General features: G+C 40.4%; 1 protein-coding gene across 6 annotated transcripts in view; it reads left to right on the forward strand.

Moving 5' to 3' along the window:
• LRP1 (LDL receptor related protein 1) overlaps positions 1-24,886 on the forward strand; it is a 308,287-nt gene that overhangs the window by 169,467 nt on the left and 113,934 nt on the right. For all 6 annotated transcript variants that reach the window (XM_061554630.1, XM_061554632.1, XM_061554633.1 and 3 more), the window contains 8 exons: positions 2,008-2,133; positions 8,571-8,711; positions 10,655-10,780; positions 15,937-16,053; positions 16,947-17,027; positions 20,759-20,926; positions 21,815-21,997; positions 23,363-23,563. In XM_061554630.1, the coding sequence (XP_061410614.1) occupies positions 2,008-2,133; positions 8,571-8,711; positions 10,655-10,780; positions 15,937-16,053; positions 16,947-17,027; positions 20,759-20,926; positions 21,815-21,997; positions 23,363-23,563 (1,143 nt within the window). The remainder of the gene's footprint in view (positions 1-2,007; positions 2,134-8,570; positions 8,712-10,654; positions 10,781-15,936; positions 16,054-16,946; positions 17,028-20,758; positions 20,927-21,814; positions 21,998-23,362; positions 23,564-24,886) is intronic.

Raw genomic sequence — 24,886 nt, forward strand, 5'->3', positions numbered from 1 at the left:
CTTAGTTATGACTGAGCACGTTATGGTAGAAGCGAGTGTTTGGTTTTTGATTCTTAGTGGACTAACCTTGATTGGTTGGATGCTATTTGTATACATTTTTTCCATTGCTATGTTTATGATAGAAAACTGTGAACACATACAACACATATGTGGGACTCGCACGTCTACATATTTCCGTTCTACTCAAATAGATATATTATGCACCAGCATTGACATGAAAATTGGGTGCTGTGCTTAGTTATTTTACATGTGTATAGATGACTCATTAATTGCAGAAAATTATTCAAATGAACAACACATTGCAAATTTAACCTGCTGCCTTGCATATCATAAATACATTTTTATTATTTGCATTCGAGGTTTCTTCAGTAATCAAGGTCTAGACATGTCTGGATGTGGATTTATGCTGAACTTTTTCCCAGTGAGTTTAAGTATAAATAATGTGGTTACCATTCTGTACTTGATAAAATAGATATAAATTGGTGAAACTGTCTCTCTAAAAGAGGGCATGAATGGCATTTACAAACAAATATTGTAAGGCTGAAGCGAGATAAATATTTATGCATAAGAGTGGCAGCAAGAATATTTGCACACTATAATGGGGTGGGGGGTGACTTTGTCTGCAATATTTCAATTCGCTGCCTGTAATGGGACGGTGGGAAATGTGGCACTGCAAAATATATCCTAAGAATGCTTTGTGTTTTAAGCAGTCTTCAATTTCAATTCTGTTTCGTGCAATTAAAATAATCCAGCCCAGATTTTTCAGACACCATGTCTCAGATGCAATTCATAAGTTTACTAGCCATCGCAATAAATATTACTCGCTATGTTTCTCATACTTTTTTGAGGAATAATTTGGCATTATAATGAAGTTTAGTCACATGAATGTATTGGTTTCCTTAAATGTTTTTGTTGATTTCAGTGGAAAATACTCTGTCATCATCAGCAGTCATCGCATGTCTGCGGCTTGTATGAAGACCACATTTGCTATCACTATCCCTCGATGCCCTGCAATGCCACAATCCATATCTCACCTGTGTATAAGCCGACCTCATCGCTCTGTCTGTGGTGGTCATTCTCGTGTTCCATCCTTTGTTTGACGGTCCATCACCAGTCTCATCCGCTTGCTATTATCCCATCTCGCGATGCGTCCTGCCCAAGTCCTTGTTTTTTTAATGCAAATGAATATACTCGGAGTATTTATTTTATACATATATACAATAAAAAAAACATTTACATTTTAGAATGCAGTTGCATCTATTAAAATTTGATGGACAGACTTCACAGATTTTCAGCCAAATGTAATGCACCCCTTACAGCTTGCAAGTGTAACCTGCTGTTACTAATTAGGTGTAATTGAATTCACCTGAAAAATGCAACCTGGCACGCAACCCTCGCACATCATTACAGATCATTGCCCTGCCTATGAGCGATGAATGCGATGTTTATTGTGCGTCAGCCCGAGTAACTAGCGACTAGTACATCTAAAGCGAATGAGCAATTAGCACGTTAAATTGTCAACAATTTGTATGCTTTGCCATCTCTATCAACCTCTCTCTAATTGCGGGTTGTAGTCTAACAAAAAAATGTGTGCTTGCAGCTTTAAAAGCGGTAATGTAATGTTAACTCTGCAGCTGAATTGGCTATAAGCTGCAGTCAGCATAAGTTCAACAGTAAAACAAAAATGGCGTTGCTTTAATTTGCCAATACAGTGAACGTGATGTGGCTGTTAATTGAGTGGGCAACCTCATGTTTTTGGATTCATGGCTGCCAGAATTTTCTCATGGCAGGACACCTGGCATTGATATGTTGCACAGAAACCCTCCTGCGTTCAGACAACGTAAAATTGTAATACTTTGGTAGCATTGCTCAAATAACCAACAATCACTTTGTGTGCTGTCTAAATACACACCGCAATAAATGTGAATATAATTTTCAATGGATAACTGGCAGGGCTATTAATGGACGTGCAATGTTGGGCTTGTGCCCCCTGTCTCCTTTCTGAAGCCGGGACCAACGCGTGCCACGTCAACAACGGGGGCTGCAGCATCCTCTGCCTTGCTATCCCCGACGGACGCGCGTGTGCCTGTGCTGATGATCAGCTGTTGGACGCCGACAACATTACCTGCAAACGTGAGTGACGGCACAGTTCACCTGGGGCTCGCGCACACACACGCAGCTGTGCGCACGCTCTCTCTTTTGCGTGCTTGCGGGCGCTGGCTCGGGGTGCCGGCCACGGTGGCACATGGCGCTTGATGGCCAAGTCCCTGGCCAGGATAGAACGTCGCCTGATAAATACGTCTACGTATCTCTGTGCATTTGGGAAAGTGTTTAAGAATAGCCTGAATCAAGAGACGTGTGTTAGGTATGAGAGATTAGTGTTTGGGGTACAGCAGTGCAGAGCATAATTATGCGTAATGGTTAATGACGGTGATGGACAACATTTTTGTAGCCTTCATAGCTTTAAGGCTCGTGTTGAGATATATTGTGCTACCTTTACAAAACATCCATCACGAGGGCCTATAGCCAATTTCACGCCACCTTTGCACGGAAACATTCTCTAAATATTATTGTCGTAAGATCTTAGAGAAAGGAAAATATGCAGAATAATGTATTATTCACAGTTGGGTTTTCAATTCTGTATGTGCTTGATCGTGGAAATGTAAAAAAATTTTTACAGCAGAACTCTCGGTCAATTATGCAGTGTAAACTGTTTGACAGTGTGCTTAGTAAACGTTTGTACTTTGCTCTTCGAAATTCATTTTTGTTTGCGATTGCTAATGTAGCCTGCAGTTTTACCATTGAACTAACAACGGAAGTGGATCCAACACAAAATCTAAAATATTTATTCACTTAAGTAGACATTTGTTTTACTTATTTATACACAGAGCTTTACAAAAAATAACAACTTATATTAAGATAAATGTTGAGGCTGTGCACAAGTACAACAAGACAAATATCCCACGTCAATTTATATACTATGGAGGTGAATACAGTTAGCGAGCAACTGTTTTGTGATTACTTTTCTATCCCCATTCTTTCCATGCACACATTGTACCATTTACTAATTTCAAACCAGGTAAATTGTAAGAGAGACCCAGGTCAGGGTTACATGATGCACATCACAAATGGGTTTTACCTGGATAATGTGCTAATAACATGTATTGCTGCACAAAAACACATATTGTCATTTACATATTGAGGAATGGTACGCGTTATTAAATGCACAGGTAAATGTATGCACGGATATTCACACAGCTATGAATGTGTACAATTGGATCCCCTCAACAGCATGCAGACCAAACGTCACAATGCACTCACCGGAATTAAATTGAATTCACTACTGTCAGGAAATTGAATACATGTTTTAAGCCAGATGATCGAAGGTTTAGTTAAACCATTCTACACTGAAATGCCTTCGTCTCATAAACCTAATAATATGGTTGTTCATGAGCTATATTACTTATTTTCTAGGTTGTATTATGAGTTACCACATTAAGAATAGCATAGCTAGCATGAGGCTGCATTGTTATGAAATATGAAGGTGATTTAACCTCTCAGGGCATATATTATAGTCTCTGCACTGAACAAATTTCAAAAATGCACAAATAATCTACTTTTCTCATACACAACTTGACTTCATCAATCCTGTTGGCTTGTTTTGAATTTGGAAATTGGAACATGTTCAAAGTCAATTCACATTTTTGTTATAAAGAATATTCCTAAAATTATTTAAAAAAAATGTTTCATGCAGTCGGTGGGTTCACATAAATGGTAGCATGCACCATTGTTTAGGCAGGCTTCAATCGCATTATGTATCATTTTGAATGATAAAGGTGTGGCCCTGCAACTCAACACTCACATCACTGCTGGCAGAAGGGCCTTCGCGAGAGAGGAGAGGTTATAAGGCACTATATAAATGCGTGATAAGAGAGCCCCTATAGAGGGTATGTTCGCCGACTCTTCTACACTGGCCTGATATCTTGGAAGAGGTGAGAGTACCCACGCTTTGCCCCACCACACGTGGTCCACCATGAACCAACTGTGGCGTTGTACCCCTTTAGAGCTGGGTGGACATACGAGGGGGGGGATTTAATACACTTTTTTTTTTGCAACTTACGCTGGGATATCGAAATTGAACCGGCGACCTCTGGATTGGCAAGTCCAGTGTGCCGTCCTTACACTGCCGTGGCAGCATCCGCATTGTTGATGCATGACACTCGTTGTTTCAACTGTCATGAGACCTGACAGACCCATGTGATTCTGTGTCCAGGGGTAGCAAGCCGTGGGAGCATTGGTTGCCTTCTCTTTTCGAGCCTCTTGGCAGCGGTTGCTTTGGACACATGCTCTATTGCTGAGCACTCAGTTTATTTGTGTGCATAGCTTTCACTGCTGCTGCCTAGGCTACTGTGAGTACAGCACCAAGCCTCGACATGCCTTGAATTCTGTCAAAATACCCAGCGTTTGGGTGGAAATGTTGAGTGCAGCAAACAGAAAATGCTGAACATTTTCAAATAACGCAGGCGAGGAAAATAAAATGATCTGGCGCTGCTGCTGCTGCGTTGGCAATGGTGCACGAGCACAAACGACATAAACCCAACTTATTCATCATCAATAAGTGCCTTAAATGTAAATAAAAAGGTGAGATTTTAGGCAATGACTCTTCTCAGGGAGACCAGGGAGATGGTGACTAATAGTTTGAGACTGCACTGTATACCATTGGGCCTTGATACAAATGGCATTTTAAGAATTTTTTCTAGATTAACACATTGAATCAATTTACTAGATATTGAGCAACATGCAAATCCTTGAACTGTAACTGTATATATACAAGTATAAACTAATTTGTATAAAAAGTGATATAAAAAGTTGCTGGCACATTGCATCCTGCATCATCACGTTGTAGTGTGGTATATTAGAAAATTAAGCTGCATTAGATATCACAAGTCAACAGAACGTACTTAATTAGAATGCTATCCTGCGCCTGGGATAACTGATGGACAGTGTCTTGGCTGACTTTCAAGGACTGCAGGTGCCGCTAAACAAAAGCCCTGGCCAGAGTCCCATGTGTTTATGAGACTGTGTGTGATGTGATAATGATCACTGTATACTCTTTTCTGGAAATCGCCTATTGAGTGTGAAGCAGCGCCCAGTGTGCTTGGTTTTATGTGTGTTTGTGTGTGTGGGCATGGGAAGCGGTAGTGTAATGGTTCGCGCGCTGCGCTATGAACGCGGTAACCTAGGTTCGATTCCAGCTCACGACCAACACCAGTGACGATTATCTGAACCGGTCCTGGGCCTCTCCTAGGTCGACTCAGCATCAAATGAGTACCTGGTGCGGTGTGTAAACATCGTCACTGGGGAGACAAAGGCGGCCGGCCGTGATGTTGTCCACCGACCTTCTCGTGTGCCATGCCGGCCTTCATAGGTGCTCGCTAACAGTACTTGCCCCAACAATCTATTAAGGCTATGCGGGGGATCTTTGTTTTTAGGTATTGGGAGTCGTAGTGTAGCTTAGAGCGCTGCGATATGTTAGAGCGCTGCGATACGAACCCAGTAACCCGGGTTTGATTCCAGCTCACGACCAACACCAGTTACGATTATTTTAACCAGTGCTGGGCCTCTCCTAGGTCGACTCAGCATCAAATGAGTACCTGGTGTGGTGTGTGAACATTGCTACTAAGGAGACGAAGCCAGGTCTTTGTCTTTCTGGGCATGGGTGAGATTTCATTTTTCAAACGGTTAAATAAATAAAAATCCTTCCTGAGTACGGGGTAATGTTTGGTTCTTCGTTTTGGTAGTTTGTTTTTCTTGTGAATTACATTTTTATATGTAAACATTAATAATTAAACATGTAAATAAAAGAAAAATTATTGATAAAAGTAGTAAAATTATACGTCATGAAAGTAAAATGCAAATGTATTTGACTTTTAATACATTTAGTGCTCTTGACGATATACATAGAAGTATGTTCATCAAGCAAATGAGGCAGAAATTAGTTAATGAGATTAAATGCCTATTCTCACAATTAATAAACTTCTCTGAGAAGACAAACACGGACTAATGACACTCATGTGCACATTGGGTTAGCTCACTGACTGCATGTCATCATTATGATTGTTATATCTTTTGACAAAGCACGCAGCTGATATGTTTGAGTGGTTATGTGTGCTGTGATGTTGCTCAGCCTGAGTTTGGTTTTGCATATCATAAAAAAATGCAATAAATAGAAACTGTCATGGATACTGTCATGCATTAAGAATGCTTTGTGCACTTTTTAAAATCCACAGCCCAAAGTAAGTAAAATGTTTTGATGAGAAAATGATTCGTCAGCTCTCTTATTTTCTCAGAAATGACCCCAAAACCTGTTCAGGCCATGCTTATTTTAATTGTAATAAATAGGTTGCTGTTACAGTTATGACATGAATGCATCTTGTTTACCCTAACTCTTGTTTCCACATCAGCTGTTGCAAAGCGTGGAGAAAATGTCTGACTACATATATCAACAACACGGCCTATGTGACTTAATGCGTGCATTTCTATTACAAATGCAATCATGGAAACACGTGCACGAACAGCCTTTACAAATGTTTCAGTCGACATTGATCCGAAATTTGTTTGACTTGACAAGTTCGTTCCATGAACACGAATTTTATTCTATCCCGGTTCAACCCTAGCCCCATTCTCACATTGCTACATCTTGCCAATGGGACGTTGCACATATTTATATTTTATTTACATGAATAATTGGTTGTGTGTTATCCTGGATAACTTTCTTTTAGATTGGTCTAGCTACATTTTGCAATTTCGGAGTAAACAAGTCAAAAAAAGTGTTCCGTGTTTGGATGAGTGCACATATTAAAACAAGCTGCATTATAATTAACCACTGTGGAGGCAACACGGTCGTTTACTGTAAAACAAATTGTCACTTAAATAGTGACGTTTTAATGTATTAAGCAAACAGCATAGTGTGTACGCCACAACATATACGTTTTTCAATGTTAACTTTGCATTCATTTTCTTCGGGTGGAAAAATTTTACGTAGGACAAAATTCCCTTGGCCTTTGGGAATATGTAATTATAATATGTTATCTTCTCAAGTCCAAGAAAAGACATGGTATCTGTATTAACAGATTCATTCTAATTGCCACTACAAATAAAAAAACGACACATGAATCACGAAAACTGTCATTTTGTACCCTCAAAGAGTATCATTGCATTTGTATTTATTTTTTAACACGCGGGGTTATCAAAATTGCCTTAATTGTCCATTTAAAAGTCCTGAAATTTTAACTTCTTAATAACGAGCAAATATTCGAATTTGTTTGGGCCGCACAATGCCTTTGCGAAGATGCTTATTCAATTTCGATTTAAAGCTTTCGTGACTGCAGGGATTCATATTCTTGGTTCTTTCGGTAAAGTCACATAGAAGGGAAAAAAAAATTTCTTTATTTTATTTCCCTTCTACGTGACTTTACTGAAAGAACCAAGAATACGCTTATTCAAGTTCTTTTTGCTTGCGATATAGCGTACACCTTGGCTATGAATCTGTTTGCACATTTCCACGGAGCTGTGGTTCTCGTGTGATTTATTACACGCGCAGCCCTCTCGCTCTCACCCCCTGGCCTGTTGATTGTCATGCCTTGGGGAGAGTGTTTCACAATGAGCCCTTGGCATCGGTAAATGAAGTGTGGTGTTGTTTTTGTAGCATTTGTTCACCAATTATATCCCAATTATGCAACCGACATCTTAGGACAGTATTTTTTTTTAAGTCCCATTTTCTCTATTTCCCTATAGAAATCAAAAAATTCATAATGTTATATTATTTGGGTCTTTCGGTAAAGTCACGTAGATATTAATTCCTGCAGTCACGAAAAGATTTAAGTCGAGATTTCACGTAGATAGGTTCAAAGAAAATTAAAAACTACGACGTTTCGTCGAGATTCATAATGTTGTATTTTTACCTTGAAGTTATATCGCAGGTCAACATCATTCAAGCCTATGTCTTATACAACAGCTGGAATACATTCTCTGCACGCATTCAAACTTGTTGTACATTCCAAATTGTCGTATATGTTTGTTTCAACCTTGGGTAACAGGTTAGCATGCAAATCGAGTCTATGATCGGAAGAGTTTAGGAACTCTTGAAAAGTGCACTCGTATAACTCCCTACCTACACAAAAGAAGAATGAAACAAAGATCCCCCATATAGCTCCATCAGGCTGTTGGGGCAAGTGCTGTTAGCGACCACCTATGAAGGCTGGCACAGCGCACAAGGGAGTCGTGCTGGTTCATCCACACCCTGTGGCTTTTGTCTCCCCAGTGCTGATGTTTACACACTGCACCGGGTACTCATTTAAGACCGAGTCCACATGGGGGAGGCCCAGATCCAGTTCAGATAATCACCGCTGATGTCGAGCAGTCACCGGTAATCGACGTCATGTCGCTGAGATTGTAGCGCAGTGTGCTAACCACTGTGCCACTATTCCTCCCCTCCACCAGCCACCAAACCACATTCTAAGCGAATTGTTTTTAATGAAGGCGTTTAACGACTGTTATCGTTTGTGCAGCGAACCCAGACTACACGCCTCCACCCCAGTGCCATCCCGGCGAGTTTGCCTGCAAGAACGGCCGCTGCATTCAGGAGCGCTGGCGGTGTGACGGGGACAATGACTGCTTGGACAATAGCGACGAAGCACCGGAGATTTGCCGTATGTATAAGAATTTCTTCTGTTCGTGCTGCTTTATTGCTATGAAAATATATATATATTTTAAATGCATTGGCTACAGTTGTGATGCGGTTATTTGGATGCGCTCTAATTACGGTTTAGCCAAGTGCATTGGAATGAAACATTGAATGGCCTACTTTTTAGCTTTTAGTTTAAAATCAAACGTATTTATGTTTTTTGACATGGTATGCAAATTTTTTTTTTACGAACTGTGTTCCATAAGTGTGCAGTGTTTTGAGGATGAGTGTTATCTGTTTACAAGTACAAGCAGAACTCCATTCTGTCTCCATATATAAATACAAACATTATTTGTCCATCGGCTTATTCGTCTTCCATCCCAATATTATCATGCAGCATTGTTTACGAACGCCAGCTCTGGACTTGTTTTAGAGCTTGTGAATCTCATCAGGAAAGAATTGAGTTCGGTTGATGATCAACATTTGCCCAGAATTGTTCCGCAGTAACGCATACGGAAATTGGTCACGGAATTTTGTGCTGTGTGCATACTTTTGTCCATGTACAAATGGATGATTTTATGTGTTTTTGCATTTGAAGGTGTGGGTTATAGGCACTGTGTGGTAGGTAAACATACACTCCTACCCTGGTGGTGTGTTGTTTGTTATTCGTGCTAATTGATGTGCAATTTCTAAACCTAGCTTTTGAAAGACAACCTTATTGTCGTGCAGATTTGTTCTAATTTTAAAATGATTAATGCATTGGCGTATTTTAATGATTGATTATAATGTACGTAATAATTGGCCACACAGTGTCAAAATTGCTATTGCATGAGGGAAAAATGTAACACATTTATACTATGTTTATGATAATGTTGTAATGGAAAGATTTCTACCAGCGTTTCAAATAACTTATTAAAACATTACATTAAATATGGTCTTACATATTCTTACATAGTTTTAATATAAAAAAACGCATAACTTAAGGTCCGCTCCATTTTATGCTGTTATACCGTTATTTAAATTACCTGAAACCTTTGGGCTTTGAGGTTAAATTAAATGCAAATTAAGCCCTGCAAGTTTTAGATTTTATATTGAAGGTCATTTAATTTGGCAAAATGCAATCTATTAATTTATTTATTTCCTAGGCGATCGTTTTCTCGACAACTCAAAATGCATTCTTAAGCCTCAGAAATATTTAGCTAATCTTTTTGGATTTCCAGGAAAGCAATTAGTTCAAGAGGTTTGCTTGGTGATGCATGCATTGAATTAACAATTGACTTACTCGGTTGTTTCATCCAAACTTTAAGGTCATCTCTGATGTACTTTTGCCAACTTGAGGTGGAGATTATAATGATTATACTCTTAACGGTACTGCATCGTGGTTTCTCTACGAATGTACACTGCCTGTTGCACACATGTCGATGTGTGCACATGCGTCAGTGCTATATTACAACACTTTCGAAGTTGTCCTATTATAATAGGGTGATAACAATACATGTTGATGACCTGTGTATATAGCTATTTTGCATTTCTAAGTGGGTCTCATTGATTTGCATAGGTATTTTATAGCCCTTTGTTTCTTCAAAATACACATACACTAGACTGGCGGTAACAATAAATAAAAATGTAATGTCCACAGTTATTATTTAAATAATGAACTAAGCTCACCAAGCTACCTAAGATTGATTCCTGGCCAGAGGTAACAACGGTGGCATGTGTTGAATTAACCTATCCCTGGGCTTCCTTCGTCAATTCAGTCTCATGTGAGTACCTGATGTGGTGCGTAAATTACATCACAGGGCAGTGGGGGGGTACTGCTTGGGGTGTGGTGCTCACCACACCATATGCCATGTGTATAATTCCCACCTTGATGGTTGCTCACATCAGCACTTGCTGCAGATTTTTGTAAGGCTGATTGAGGTATCTGTGTCTTTGTGTGCTTTAATGCTTCTGTGTGTGTCAATGCAGACCAACACACTTGCCCTTCTGACCGCTTCAAGTGTCAGAACAACCGCTGCATCCCACTGCGCTGGCTCTGCGACGGCGACAACGACTGTGGGAACAGCGAGGATGAATCCAACACTACTTGTGCCGGTTAGTCACGCGCCTACCATGTGGACATTGACTGCACTCTGCAGAAAACCTGTCAGGGAGTTGTCCAACAGGTGATGCTGTGCCCACAAGTGCCCAATCAAGGGCAGAAAAATGGCCTTGCCAGCTTTGTTTATCCTTGGGCATTTGCCATCCTCTTGTTAAAGTTGAACCGGAGACGACACCTTGGTTTTTGAGTTAATCTAAGGCTCATAGGGTGCCTTTTTTGGCAATCAAACAACGTGGCAGGTCCCTGCATAATTGTTTTTTACCCAGACTCCATAAAGAAAATAAACTGCAACCTTGCAACATGACAGTGCCTTTTGGTGTTTCATTACTTTGTAGCACAGTGGCCTTCAAGTAAATCCTCACTCATCGTAGATTGTCTTTCTTTATGAGACAGCAACCTTAACCCTGAGCATAACCTCCCCCCCTCCCAATTCACATCGGTATTGTCGAGTGATTCCTAGACCACGGCCACACTACTGAATGTCTCTTGAGGATTCACAGTTGAAATTAATGAATGATGACATAATTTCAAAGCAAGTTTAACAGGACAGTTATTCTGGGATCAATTTCCAGTCCACTGGTGCTTTTTAGCCTCAAGTGTACTCGTATCCAAGCTCAAAAAATGGATGGTTGAAAAGTATATGGGTAGGAAATATTAATAAGTGTGTAGAAAATCCTACAAGAAATACAATATAGTGTAGCTTGATGCACGTGCTTAGTTTGTTTAGACGATATGAAAGCATCATCAATGATTTGAGTTCTTAGGATGTGTTTAACCCCAGTATCTCATTATGAAGCCGTATTTTGTGAGGTCTCAACCATGTTTGCCTCAAACTTTATCATTATTTGTGAGAAGTGATATTGGTGTATATTTTTAGGTTAGGAGTAACGTTGGAATGCCCGTCTGAAACACATACCTCATTTTTTTTATACATTTTTATGGGAAAAGCCTTTCCGATTTACGAAATTTTGTCTTGTGCATGTTTTTTTTAAAGAATGCAACCCTTTTGTAAACTGATGAATGCTTGTTTTCACCTCAGACAACGTAATTGTGGTATATTACACGGACGATGGTGCTGTTTGGTGGGGAAGTCAGCAGTGGTTGTCCAATGGATAGACTCATCTTCGCCATAGGAATGCAAATTTCCATCGCTGACTCAAAGCTCATGTGAGAAAGAAATAACTTTTTTTTACACAGATGAGGGTGAGGGCTCGACTTAATACAAAAATATTCCAGATCTCTAAAATAAATTTAAAAATATTATTTCCCAAATTGTTGCTATTTTTCAGACATTCTCACCCATTGCCAGGTCGATGCTCTTGGGCCTGACCCATACATTTTTATTTATTGGTTCATTGGTTAAAGGGGAAGTCTATTTTTTGTGATAGTTGAACGAGAGTAGAACATACCGTTTGGGTATGTTTATGGTGCGGGGTGCAGTGTGTTTTCTCTGAGAAGTGACCAGTTTCAGTGAAGCCATTGTTAGATAGGTGAACATTATAGATTGACCGTAATATTACGAGGCTTTGGTCTTATATAGGTACAGGGATTCCTCTACTTACGAACATTTGACTTACGAACTTTCAGAGATACAAACAAACCTGTCCATACGTCCAGTTGCCTGTTCGGACCGAGAGTCGTAAGTTAAACCGCCGCGTAATAGAATGACGGTGGTGGCATCTACATCTGCAGAACGTGATGAACCAGTGGCCTCTACATCTACAGGAGATTATACAACTTTTAAAGCCATTCCCCGTGTTTGGTGTACATGCCATACAACATGGTAGGACTTGACAGGAGTAGAGTTGGACTTACGAACAAATTGACTTCTGGACACAGACCTCTGGAACCCAACTCTTTCGTAAGTAGAGGAATCCCTGTATTTCTTAATGATTGTACAGTTATGTGTATTTTTCGTTTTATTCATGGGTGGAGTTTTCCGGGGTGGAGGAATGGAATAGGGGGGCAACGCCCTGCCAAAACTGGATACATTTATGCATTTGTTTTTAGTAGTTTACAATAAAGATTATAAATAAATAAATGTGTATGCACCCACGAGTTCTAATGTGAGGGACAAAGTGAACCCCTGCCCCCCAAATATAATAGTCGAATTTAACCTACGGCTTTATTTTACATTTGCTTACATTTTGTTTTGCTTTGTTCCGGATCACTAACCGCTGGTTTTTTTGTTTACACTTTTTTTCCCACCTACTATCAGTTTACTGTCCGTGACAATAATTAGTTGTCATTTTATTAAAAGTGGCCCAATTTTGCTTCTGTTGGGATTTGAACCGAGCTAAATTGCCTTACCTCGTTAAATAGATGTTTGATGTTAACCACCTTGTTCTTGTTCCGTGATACGCTTTGTCCTCTGGCAACGTTAAAGTTGGCCTTGCATTTCACCGTTCTGTGATAATTTTCTGTGTTCAATTTCCTCACTTCTATTAGAAGCACTTCACTTTCAAGTAACTTTCAAGTCCAATATCTTCTCTTACACTCCTCTCGATCTTGTAGGCTAAGCCTGTTTCAATGTCCATTTCATCTCTTGTTCTTGCGCTTTAAAACGATAGTACATATTTTTATCTCGTTTCTTCTGGCTCAGATATCATAATGTACCAATCACATCCTCTGATCCCTCCACCTTTTAAGCAAAGTGTGGTAATTTATATTTAATTGTGAAATTCATTATTGCATATGAATGAAATGTGTATTGTCCACATGTTGTTTGGTATATTAAATCTGCTTTTATGTAATTTTGCATTGCTAGTTGATGAGACATTTTATTTCGTTTTTTGTGGCTTCAGTCGCAGTAGCCACAAAAGCCACATATCCTCCTTCTCATAATAAGCCCTGGCAGTAAAATGATCTTATACTTAGTATTAGTTTTACGCTTTCTCATTAAAAACTCTTTTTAACTTCAACTAAGCCTGTTCACTCCTTTGTATTCCCTTTAATTTTGTGGAACTCTTGTCAAATTGGATACATTTTTACCTTTAATTAGAATCTAATGGCAGAATAAATCTATACTTTGCTGCACAAAAAAAATCTTGTTTTAACGGAAACCTTACTTAATGAGAATAGGCCACTATTCATGAATCAAGTTGGTTTTTAATGAGAACCAAGTTAAAATAGAAGTGTCTGCTCGTATGTAGGAAGCAAATCCATGTATCCAGCGTGGGATATGCAAGTGACTGGCATTGAGAGAGGGAGTGCTAGCAACATGCATCTCGGACTAAAGTGGGCTACAGTTAATTAAAAAAAATCTGTAGGGGGTGCCTACCAGGAATCCAGGAGAATTTCATCCTTAGCCATATGCCTGTAGCTTAATTGCCAGCATTAAAAGCTGACACCTTTATTGTGTATTTATTTACGCAGCTGTGCAGACAGACTTGCATTCCACAAGCTAACACCAAAAACATATGACTTGGAGCCAGAGCTGCGATATATGCACAAGTAGGCAATGCCTTCCTATGGAATATTTATACGTTTTTTTATTGCTTGCAATGGTGGTTTGTATTCTGCAGATGCCTCTTTTTTTCGGCAAAAAAAATGCTTGAGCGGTGACTTCAAGGCTCTTGTTTTTCAAAGCCCATTTCACAATATCCATCGTCTTAGGGACTGCGCATTGCCAAACTCCAACCTTTTCGATGTGATGATATTGTATTGAGACCAATGAATACATTTTGCAGCAGTAATTATTTTGTCTTTGATTTCCTCGGACATACTTGAATTCTGGCAATCCTCAGTTTCAGTGGGTGCTATTGACATAAATAATTCCACAGACCACAGCCTTGTAAAAGTGCTCTTCAGACAGGCAGCCAGAAAGCATTGCTGCTTTTGTATACGACGTTTGGGGCTGGGAGAAAGTGTTGGCTCTTGTGCCTGCATTCATGTTGTTTATATAATTATAGGATCATGCCTGTGCTGCTGCAGAACATTCTATTTTTTTTTCCAATTTGTTCTACTGCTGGCCATAAGCATTTTTCAACACAAATCAAATCGACTGGAAAGTATGCTTATTGGATTAAACAATAACAGCTGTTCTGCTAACATCATTTGCATTGATTGTTCCTTTTGCACCGCACAAAGATTTACTGTGATAGAAATGTGCTTGACTTGGGAATATGTGGGTGTACACGTCTGTGTATTATATTGTGTGCTTGGTAGTACATATATGTACAGTTTAGAAATCATAAATATTAATCGACATCGTATTGTTGGTTCACATCCTACTCTTCCAAACTATTAGAATGTGATTGCAAAAATTGTTATTTCTCAATCCTAATTTCATGTCAACACATTCATCCCAGCTATTGACCTCTTTTTTTACCTTAGAAAACAGGACGTATGACATTTTTAAAACCACATTCCAGTTAGTTTTATTGCAGGCTCGTAAACCTGATTGTGGAGGTCAGCACGGTTTATATGTTGTGATTTGTAAACACAATTATGTTTCATAGTCTTTGTCATTGCGCACAAGCGTACAGCTGCCGTTTGTCCTAAACTGATATATAAACTAGATGTCATGGTGAGGGCAATTCACATTCAATGTGTATAGCAAAAAACGCTGTCACAAAGAACTCAATTATTCCATTGTAAAAAGTACAATTCAGCAGCGTTTTCTGATAACCTTTGACTTTTCCCCATCCATATTTAGATAAGAAATATGCATTGCATGCATATATACAGTGGCCTTGTGTACAAAGACAAAGACATAGATCTCCAATATAGACTCAACATATTTTCGGGGCAAGTGCTGTTAGTGAGCACCTATGAAGGCCGGCATAGCACACAAAGGCGAGGAGTAGCGCCGTTGGGTGCCCAACTCCATTTCTGGCGGCCCCGTTTCCCGAGTGGCAATGTTAACACACCGCACTACCCACTCATTTGAGGCTGAGTCGACCTAGAAGAGGCCCAGGACCAGTTCGTAGCACAGCACAGCACGCTAACCGCTACACTACTCTGCATTTATGTACACACGTTGACATGTGTACACACACACACTGAGCTGTATGTACAAAGGAGTTATCACAATTCATAGGAAAATAATCCTTATGATCGGTACACGTGCATTCATAGGAAGAATGCGATTGATACTCCTGTTTATATTACCCTATGTGATCCTCTCCTGCATATGTCGTGGTGGCAGCTCGGACATGCCCTCCAAACCAGTTCTCCTGTGCCAGTGGTCACTGCATCCCTATGTCCTGGAAGTGTGACCTGGACGATGACTGTGGAGATCGCTCGGACGAGCCACCTTCCTGTGGTGAGTAGTCGGTGTAAAACTGCACATTCGTGCACGGCATGGGGGTGGTTGAGAGAACGGTGTCACAGGAGGATTGGTTAAAAAATGCCGCTCGAATGAGTCTGGTCTCTGTGTCAAGATGGAATTTTGGGGAGGGGGGGGGAGTCAAGACTATAAGAAGACTTGAGGTTATGAAATGGGGCCCCTGAAAGTGAGCACAAGTGGTGTTTAATGGAAAAGAGGAGTCCTCTTAACCCAGCAAGGGGCCTACGACCATGCATACCACAATAATAGCAACCATGAGCCACTGTCAATTAGCTGTCGTATCACCGTTTGAACTCCATATTTAAATGCAGTTGACAGGATCACATTTGTGCAAGGTTATCGCATGTTACAGTGCTGTTGCCCTGACTGCCCAGTCTACTTATTTTGGAGTATAATTAGTGACTATAGACAAGTCACATTTTAACCAATGGAGACCTACAGAAAAGTATTTTATTATATAAGGCCGTAATTGTGCTTTTTTAAAACTTGATTTGTGCAATTGAGTGGAATGTCACGCGTCACATTGAGACCTATTTTAGTTTTGGTAATGTGTGCATGCCCGACACAAAGTGAATGACAAGTTCCTCCATAAAATCACATTTACGAGCAGATCTAAGAAGTATATGTATTTTTATGTAAAAAAGAAGATTTTTTTTTTACTTTAAGTCTTTGATTTGCTAGCAGTATATGGAAAGACATTATTAAAAAAGACAACTGTTATTCAAGAAGTCATTCCTTGGCAAGGGCACCCCACAGAGGAACGTGTAGTATTACACACTTATTGAAAGTGAACTTTATTTATTTTCACATTTGTATGCCTCTGCTGGAGTGTCCGCATCTCAATGGATATTTTTTTTGCCCCTTTCCAGCATACCCCACGTGCTTCCCGCTCACGCAGTTTGCTTGCAACAACGGCCGCTGCATCAACATGAACTGGCGCTGCGACGCAGGTAATTTCGAGCCGTGACACATTGCTTGTTGCGCAGCATGCCTGGTGGAACTGAAGTTGATTTTATAATGGCCAAAATAGCTGCGTCAAATCTTTGCTCCCCCCCTCATCCTTTGTCGTTCGAATATGACGTGCAACACATTGTGCAAATCTCATTAAAAAAAAAATTGCGCCAGTTTCTTACATCGTTGTTCAGAAATGAAATTCCTAAGATGAGTGGGTGAATGCCCACATTCTTATTCAGACAGTTTTTTTTTACTATATGTAAAATACATTCATAAAACATTTTAAAATCTAGTATTATTATCAAGCTAAGGCGATTCGACTTGTGAGTCTTCGAAAGGAAATACGCTTCAACAGCTGGCATTGTTTGCACATTGTGAGAATTATAGAATAGTTACTGGTCCAAAAACACCATGTAATCAGGGTTTAATGCCAGCATACATGAATGAGGATTAGGCTTCCACTGGGGACACACGTGTTCTCTAGTGTCTGCGTAAATTTGCCAATGCTTTTCATTTCGTACCCTGCTGTGGGGTCCATCTGCTGTCTCATCTATATGTCTTACCCTCTCTCATCTTGGCTTCATCTCCTATTACCTTTAAAAGCTTTGACTGGGTAGCTTGGGGTCGTGTGTGTGTGTCTGTACGCTTTAAAAGTGATAAAGAAAATGCCATTTAAAATATCGTCACACCAGTTTCCCTCTGCTTGAACCATTGGTTTTGATTGCGGTCGCAGAAATCCATCAAATGTGTAAACATTACCTTTGTGTCTGTATTTAGTAATTTAATTTATATATCCCATGGAGATACTGGTCCCCATCACGGTAAATGTGTAATTTCTACTGCTGGCTTAGGGCAATTGCATAAATGGATATTTGAGCATGGAGACATACATTTTTCATTTCGAAATGATTTTGTATATTTATGTATGCCCATGTATTGTTAGTATTGAAGGGTTGGAGTTAGGGTAAGAGTAACAAACCAGCTGTTTTAGTTGTGTTGAGTTACACTTTTGAGTTCAATTTTCCACAACAATACACTTTGTACCAAAGAATCCTCCTGCTTTAAATCAGTTGCAATATCAACACTGTATCCTGTTCTTGTGTTATACGTGCTGGAGGAAGCTCAGTCTGTCTCAGCGGGGTTGTGCTGGCTTGAAGTTTTAAGGATTTGTTTCAGTAGGAAGTCTTAAGGGGCATTACAGTCTCCATAACTATATTCTCATATTCTTTGGGTCTTTCGGTAAAGTCACGTAGATAGGTTCAAAGAACCTATCTACGTGACTTTACGTGACTTTACCGAAAGACCCAAAGAATATGAATTGCTGCAGTCACGAAAGCTTGAAAGTCAAGATTTAACTATATTCTCATTGGCCATTGTGCAACTTGCACATGTTTCCAAAATTAGATATTTAAAACTGCTATGTGTAAGAATTATGCATATGTTACTTGTATAGGTAAATATATATTTAAAAAACATTGATCACATGGTATATTGAACCAATCACAAAAGCCTAAGAGTTATAGAATATTAATAACACCATAAATAATATCCACCACCATTTTCACAGCTGGCACATGTGCATTATCATATATCTAAATAAATAAAATTATCATCTTCATATCCGAATAAATGAAAAACGTGTTCACCCCAAGCTTGTATATTTTCAGTGATGAACCACGCGTGATCCTCCATTCCATCTCGCCGTTGTCTTTTGCACACTCTGTAATTTTTATTTATTTGGGTCATTTACGTGTCTTTTTTTTCCCGTCCAGCCTCGTTGTTTTCTGTCTTGCAGATGACGATTGTGGTGATGGCTCAGATGAAAAGCACTGTTCAATGTTCTACGGTAGTCCATAGATCACCGTGCATGGCATTTTCTGTCAGACGCTGTTAAATTAGGAGCCACACCTTCCACATTTTCTGCAGTGCACTGCGTTAACAGATTAATAAACAGTTTAACACGTAGGCTTTCGCGACCAATGTTATTCATAATCAACGTTTTTGGGTTTAGATCGCGTTATTTATAAATGTGTCGTAACCTTCCACCACCCGACACGGCCAATCAGTAAAAAAGTGTCACGTTGACAAAAGACAAATTCTGGCGAATTGCCCGATGATGCTGGATGCAATTACCAGCGAAACGTCGTACTCAAATTGTAAATGTTGTGGTTTCAACACACCGGTGGGCTAAAGCAGTGAACTATTTGTCTTTTGTCAATGTGACACTTTTTTACTGATTGGCCGTGTCGGGTGGTGGAGGGTTACGACACATTTATAAATAACGCGATCTAAACCCAAAAACGTTGATTATGAAGATTAACAAACCTCAATCACTTTCCCTACCGATATTGAATGGTTCTTATTCTTTGGTTTTTTCGGTAAAGTCACGTATAAAGATAAAATAATAAATTAAATAATAGCATATTACGACGTTTCGATTGCAACACAAGCAATCATCATCAGGTATAATGAAATAGCGACATAGAATCTAACCAGAAAACTATAGACAGACATATAAGCAGACAGATATCACCAAGATACATAGAGAGAGCAACCCAGCTACAGAGAGGGGTGATCGTCTCTGTGGGGTGGCCTTAAATAGACGGAGGGGGGCGGAGGCCTCCGCCCCCCTCTGTCTCTGTACCTGGGTTGCTCTCTCTGTGTATCTTGGTGATATCTGTCTGCTTATATGACTGTCTATAGTTTTCTGGTTAGATTCTATGTCGCTATTTCATTATACCTGATGATGATTGCTTGTGTTGCAATCGAAACGTCGTATGCTATTATTTAATTTATTATTTTATCTGTGTACGTGACTTTACTGAAAAAAAACAAAGAATAATTCCTGCAGTCATGAAAGCTCCAAAATTAATATTGAATGGTTCTTATTCTTTAATAAAGAGCCATTCTATTTTTAATTAATGTAATTTTCTATAGGTTTTTCCGTAGCCTACTTAGTTTTCATAAGCAAAGACTTAATTTTTTGCTAACGGCAGCTATTTTTTAATTACCTTGAATATAATGTCTGGCCTTACAACTAATGCTGTGTTCGGAATTCATGCCACAAATGACTATGTAGATGATGCCATGGTACACCGTGTGATCTATGCTATTCCTCTTAATAATATAAATTAATAATTCAAATGTATGTCAGAAGCATTTTACGTGAACAAATTAATGGTACTAATGTGTGTTATAATTCAGTTTTCCCCCTCCCCATGATGCATATTAATTATTCTGTGCAATTCCAAAAGACCAGCTGAGCACTGCGCTCAGTCAATCATTTTCACAGCTTGACGATTTGCCATCTCCTTGTGCATTCAGCATCTCTTTCTACGTCCAATTCTTGCATTCACATTCCCCCCTGCTTTTCCTCAACTCCACATGTCTTCTCTGTCATCTCCTCCCATTCCTCGTGGCTATTCACACCCACTTTCTACCATCGACTATCACACCGACTTCAAAAACATCTTAAATATGTCCATCCTCTCCATCTACGTTCCTATTTACAACTCCTCGTATTATTTTCTACCCACTGCGCATTCCGCACTGCTAACCAATCACCTTTCGCATTTCGAACATCCTTCCTCTCTGCATCTTTCCCGCTATTTCTTACGTTTCCCCTGTGTCTTTCTCCTTCGCTCGCTCGCTCCTTAGCCCCCTTCTCGCTCTCACGTCCCCGTTGTCCCCCCCCCCTCCTCTTGTCGGCCCCTCGTGCACCCCTCAGACAACGACTGCGCGGACGCGAGCGATGAGATTGGCTGCAACCACTCGTGCTCGATTTCCCAGTTCAAGTGCAACAGCGGGCGTTGCATCCCCAGCCACTGGACCTGCGACGGGGACAACGACTGCGGCGACTTCAGCGATGAAACCAACCCCAACTGCACCAAGCTCGGTAAAGCACAATGTGCCAAGGGCTCTCAAGGGCCGCCGTTCCATCGCAGGTCGCCGTGCTGTAATGTGATGCTCGTGCTTGGATTGGTCATTCGTTATTTAACCTCGTGTTTTCACTTTTTTTGTTGTAAAAGTATCTTATGAGCACCGTTCGATATAGGACTGGCTTGTCCATTGTTACGAATGGAAACGTTGTCCTTAAGATCTTTTTTTATATGATCTGTGACATTTATGGTGATAAAATGACTTTGTGGTTAATAATATATGTAATAGTTCCTTACATGTGTTCTCATTAATTTGAATCGCATAATATAGCTTCTGAGAATCCACAACATCGTTCTGAATTTTCTCAAAATGTTGTGATGGCAAGAGGAAGCTATATTCTTCTGAAGGATATTTACCCTTGGAGCGCTTGAATACTACAATAGAAGTTTAGGCAACATGTGTTTTTTCCGTGAAAAAGTTGCGTTGCGTTTGCCACATTTATCCGTATGACACTTTCATTCAATTTCGCTTTACGTCTCCTTTAACCAAATCAGAATAATGCCCTGCCTGTGCATCGCATAGGCATGGAGTAAGTGCCAGCACAATTTCGGTACGGGGCCACGAAGCAATCATTTTCTTGCATTACGTAACTCGGACAGCAGGCATCGGAACTGTTAGCTGGGGGTGAGCGCTCTGTCCTAGACGGCGGAGCCGAGGCGATGCCCCTGTTGACATTTCACAAATGGGGCAAGATTTTGAAGTTATTTTAGGCTCTGCCCAAATGCCTTGGGCAGTCGCCCCCATCACCAGTGCGTAGCGCCGGCCCTTGTCGGCGCCCGAAGAATGCTGGCGCCCCGTTTATCCCTACCGCGTCACCACGGTTTGTCTCTGCAACCTGTTCCAGCGACCCGACCACCGGGTGGCTGCCACGGGGACGAGTTCCAGTGCAAAGCGGACGGGCAGTGCATTCCACTTCGCTGGCGCTGCGATGGTGACACCGACTGCATCGACACGAGCGACGAGAAGGAGTGCGATGGCGTCGTGCGCACCTGTGACCCCACGTTGCAGTTTTCCTGTCGGGATACGGGTGCGTGGTGCAGCGGGGGATGTCTGCATGTGACTCGTCTCATCCTTGTCATGCCGTCTCTCATCAGATTGTATTCGTGTATTTGAAGTCAACCTTTCAGTATGTCCCCTTGCACATGTTTTCCGTAAAGTAACGTTTGAGCGGGCGACTGTTCATTTGTGAGAAGTCGTCTTTTTTTCTCAAGATAAAGATACCCAACTGAATTAATTCATTTTCTTGTGGAATTTATGATTCCCAATTTACACATTCTGAGTATGATGCATCTCTTTTGGAAGAATGTATCTTCAAAAATGATGTATTAATGTGAACATTATTACAATAGTATTCTGATTTTTTAAATACATATTAGTACAAGGTGCATAGGTCATGAATCAGATTTTCTCACCAATTTTATTCTTACCCATTGCATTGACTAAAACCTCACAGATCAATGTGTATACTGCTGACATGATGAAATTTTGTATATTTAAATAATGTAAATCTTTCAATAATTACATTAGGTAAGATATGTATGTAGAATGCAGGTGTTTGTCTAGTGATGCATGTAAATCCACTAGATCATCGTCTAGAGCACTACATTTCAGTCCAACGCAGTCGGCACGCAAGCAAAGAGGAATGGCAAGCTAAGCTTAGATTAATCCCATGCATATCTGTTACGAGTGAAAAGGGCTGTCATTTTAATATGCAGTGCTTTGCAAGTATGCATTGCATGCACTCGTGCAGAACCTCAAAAGAGGTAGACCAGGCATTAAGAAACTTCTCAAAATGCATCGCCATGGAAACCAAAAGCAATCTTGGTCTCTGATAACAGAGGCATCAGTTGGTCTTGACAGCCTGCAATATTATTTACAACGCAATTAACCCTTTCCCATTCTGATGACGTACACGTACATCATCGGAACAGAATCGGAAGAAAAAAAGTTATCAGTACCAAGTCTCCCACAAGGCCATATAGGAGGGCGTGTGGCACCAGATATCAGAGTGTGGGCGTGTCGGTCGAGTTCTCTGCGGTGAGTACAATGTTTTTAAAAACAACGGCGCTACGCCTCGCTAAATAAAAATTGACGCTGACCGCTTGCGCGTTCAGAGCTTCAGCGGTGAACAGGACTCCCACCCTGCAACATGCAGACGTCTCAGAACGGTGAAAGGGTTAATTAACTTCTTGGTTCTTTCAGTAAAGTCACGTAGAATGAGGACGGCTGCTTGCGTTGTGGCCGAAACGTCGTGATAATTATTTTATAATGTTTAATTTTTATTATTTTATTATTTCCATTCTACGTCACTTTACCGAAAGAACCAAGAAGATGAATCCCTGCAGTCACGAAAGCTTTAAATCGAAGGGTTAAGCAAGTTTTGTCTCCACAGGCCGTTGCATCAGCAAGACGTGGTTCTGCGATGGTGACAATGACTGCGAGGACAACTCTGACGAGGAGGGCTGCGAAACCATGCTGTGCAAGCCACCCTCCCATTCCTGCGCCAACGATTCCAGCATCTGTCTGCCACCCAAGAAGCTGTGCGATGGTCACAGCGACTGTCCTGACGGCTCTGACGAAGGCATGCTGTGCGGTACGTGTTAGCTTGACGGCAGGAGGCACGGGGCCAGTGCTTGCCCTCGGGCAAAGCTAAGGTCACCCATTCAAAATAGGTCTTGTGCAGTCATATGTACGGCCAGGTTAAAGATCATCATGATAAAAAAAATATTTTGCTCGGCTATACTTAATGTTGATCGATGGATTTATGTTATTTTCACGTATTATTTCTGTTGCCACAAATTGTATCACCGTTCATCTTCTCACATCCTGTCGACAGGAAAAGAAATTGCATTGCAACATTCACACAGCAAAGTAGATCATCACATCCTGTCATGCAGTGGCCACAGAAAAAACACAATTTCTGGTTATTGTATATATTTGTTATTGATGCAGTTGCTAAACTTGCATTTATTTTTGTTTGTTAATCCAGGATCATATAAATGAGTGTTGCTTTCATTTTCCACATCTCCAGTTTCTTCAGCTTCCCACTCCCAGCCCCGCTCACTTCAGCACTCTCCTACCCCTACCCCACCCCCCCTCTCTATTTCTCCCCCCTTGCTCCCTCCCCCCTCTCTCACCTCTATAGCCTCCTGTTACCGCAGCCCTTTTGCTCACTTCAGCAATTGTTTCTTGCTGTGGTTGTCCCAACTGATGACGGACGCTCGTGTTGCGCCCAAAACGTCGTGATTTTATTTATTTTATTGTCTACCTACGTGACTTTACCGAAAGAACCAAAGAGTATGGATCCCTGCAGTCACGAAAGCTTCAAATCAAGATTGACTTCATTTGTAACACAACATTATTAACTCTAGATAATGAAATAATCATATGCAATTGCCATATTTTATTCCAAGCATTATCTAACATACACCTGCCAGTATTTTGATGTATGATTGGCACTCACCCTTGGTGAACTATCTGTGTCATGCTGATATGATATTTTTACCTCTAAAGTCTGAATGCATTGGCACATTGGATGTAAATGCAGTGTCAAGGCATAGCCCCTTCACACTTCAACATCGTTAAACTTTTTTAGAAATGCAAGGCACACAACTTTAGGCTATGATGTATATGGACATGCTGGTAGAATGCTAATATTAATGTAATGTCATGCAAACAGTGTTGGTGATTCCTAAATAAGATTGTTAATAATAATGAATTGAATTGTATGTTGATAGCGTCTGCATAATGAATGTATCTTCCTCATGGTTAAATCGTTATAGCAAAACAAAAATGTTTTTTTGTCAAAAACACTGCCTTACAATAAATAAAGTATATCGTAGACAACCTTTGAACAATGCCCTACTTTATAACGAATACATAGAGAGGCCAGAGCCGTGCTAGCATGTTTATTATA

Source organism: Lethenteron reissneri, chromosome 20 (genome assembly GCF_015708825.2).
Source record: "Lethenteron reissneri isolate LAM-NWPU_2019-01 chromosome 20, ASM1570882v1, whole genome shotgun sequence".
Lineage (NCBI taxonomy): Eukaryota > Metazoa > Chordata > Hyperoartia > Petromyzontiformes > Petromyzontidae > Lethenteron > Lethenteron reissneri.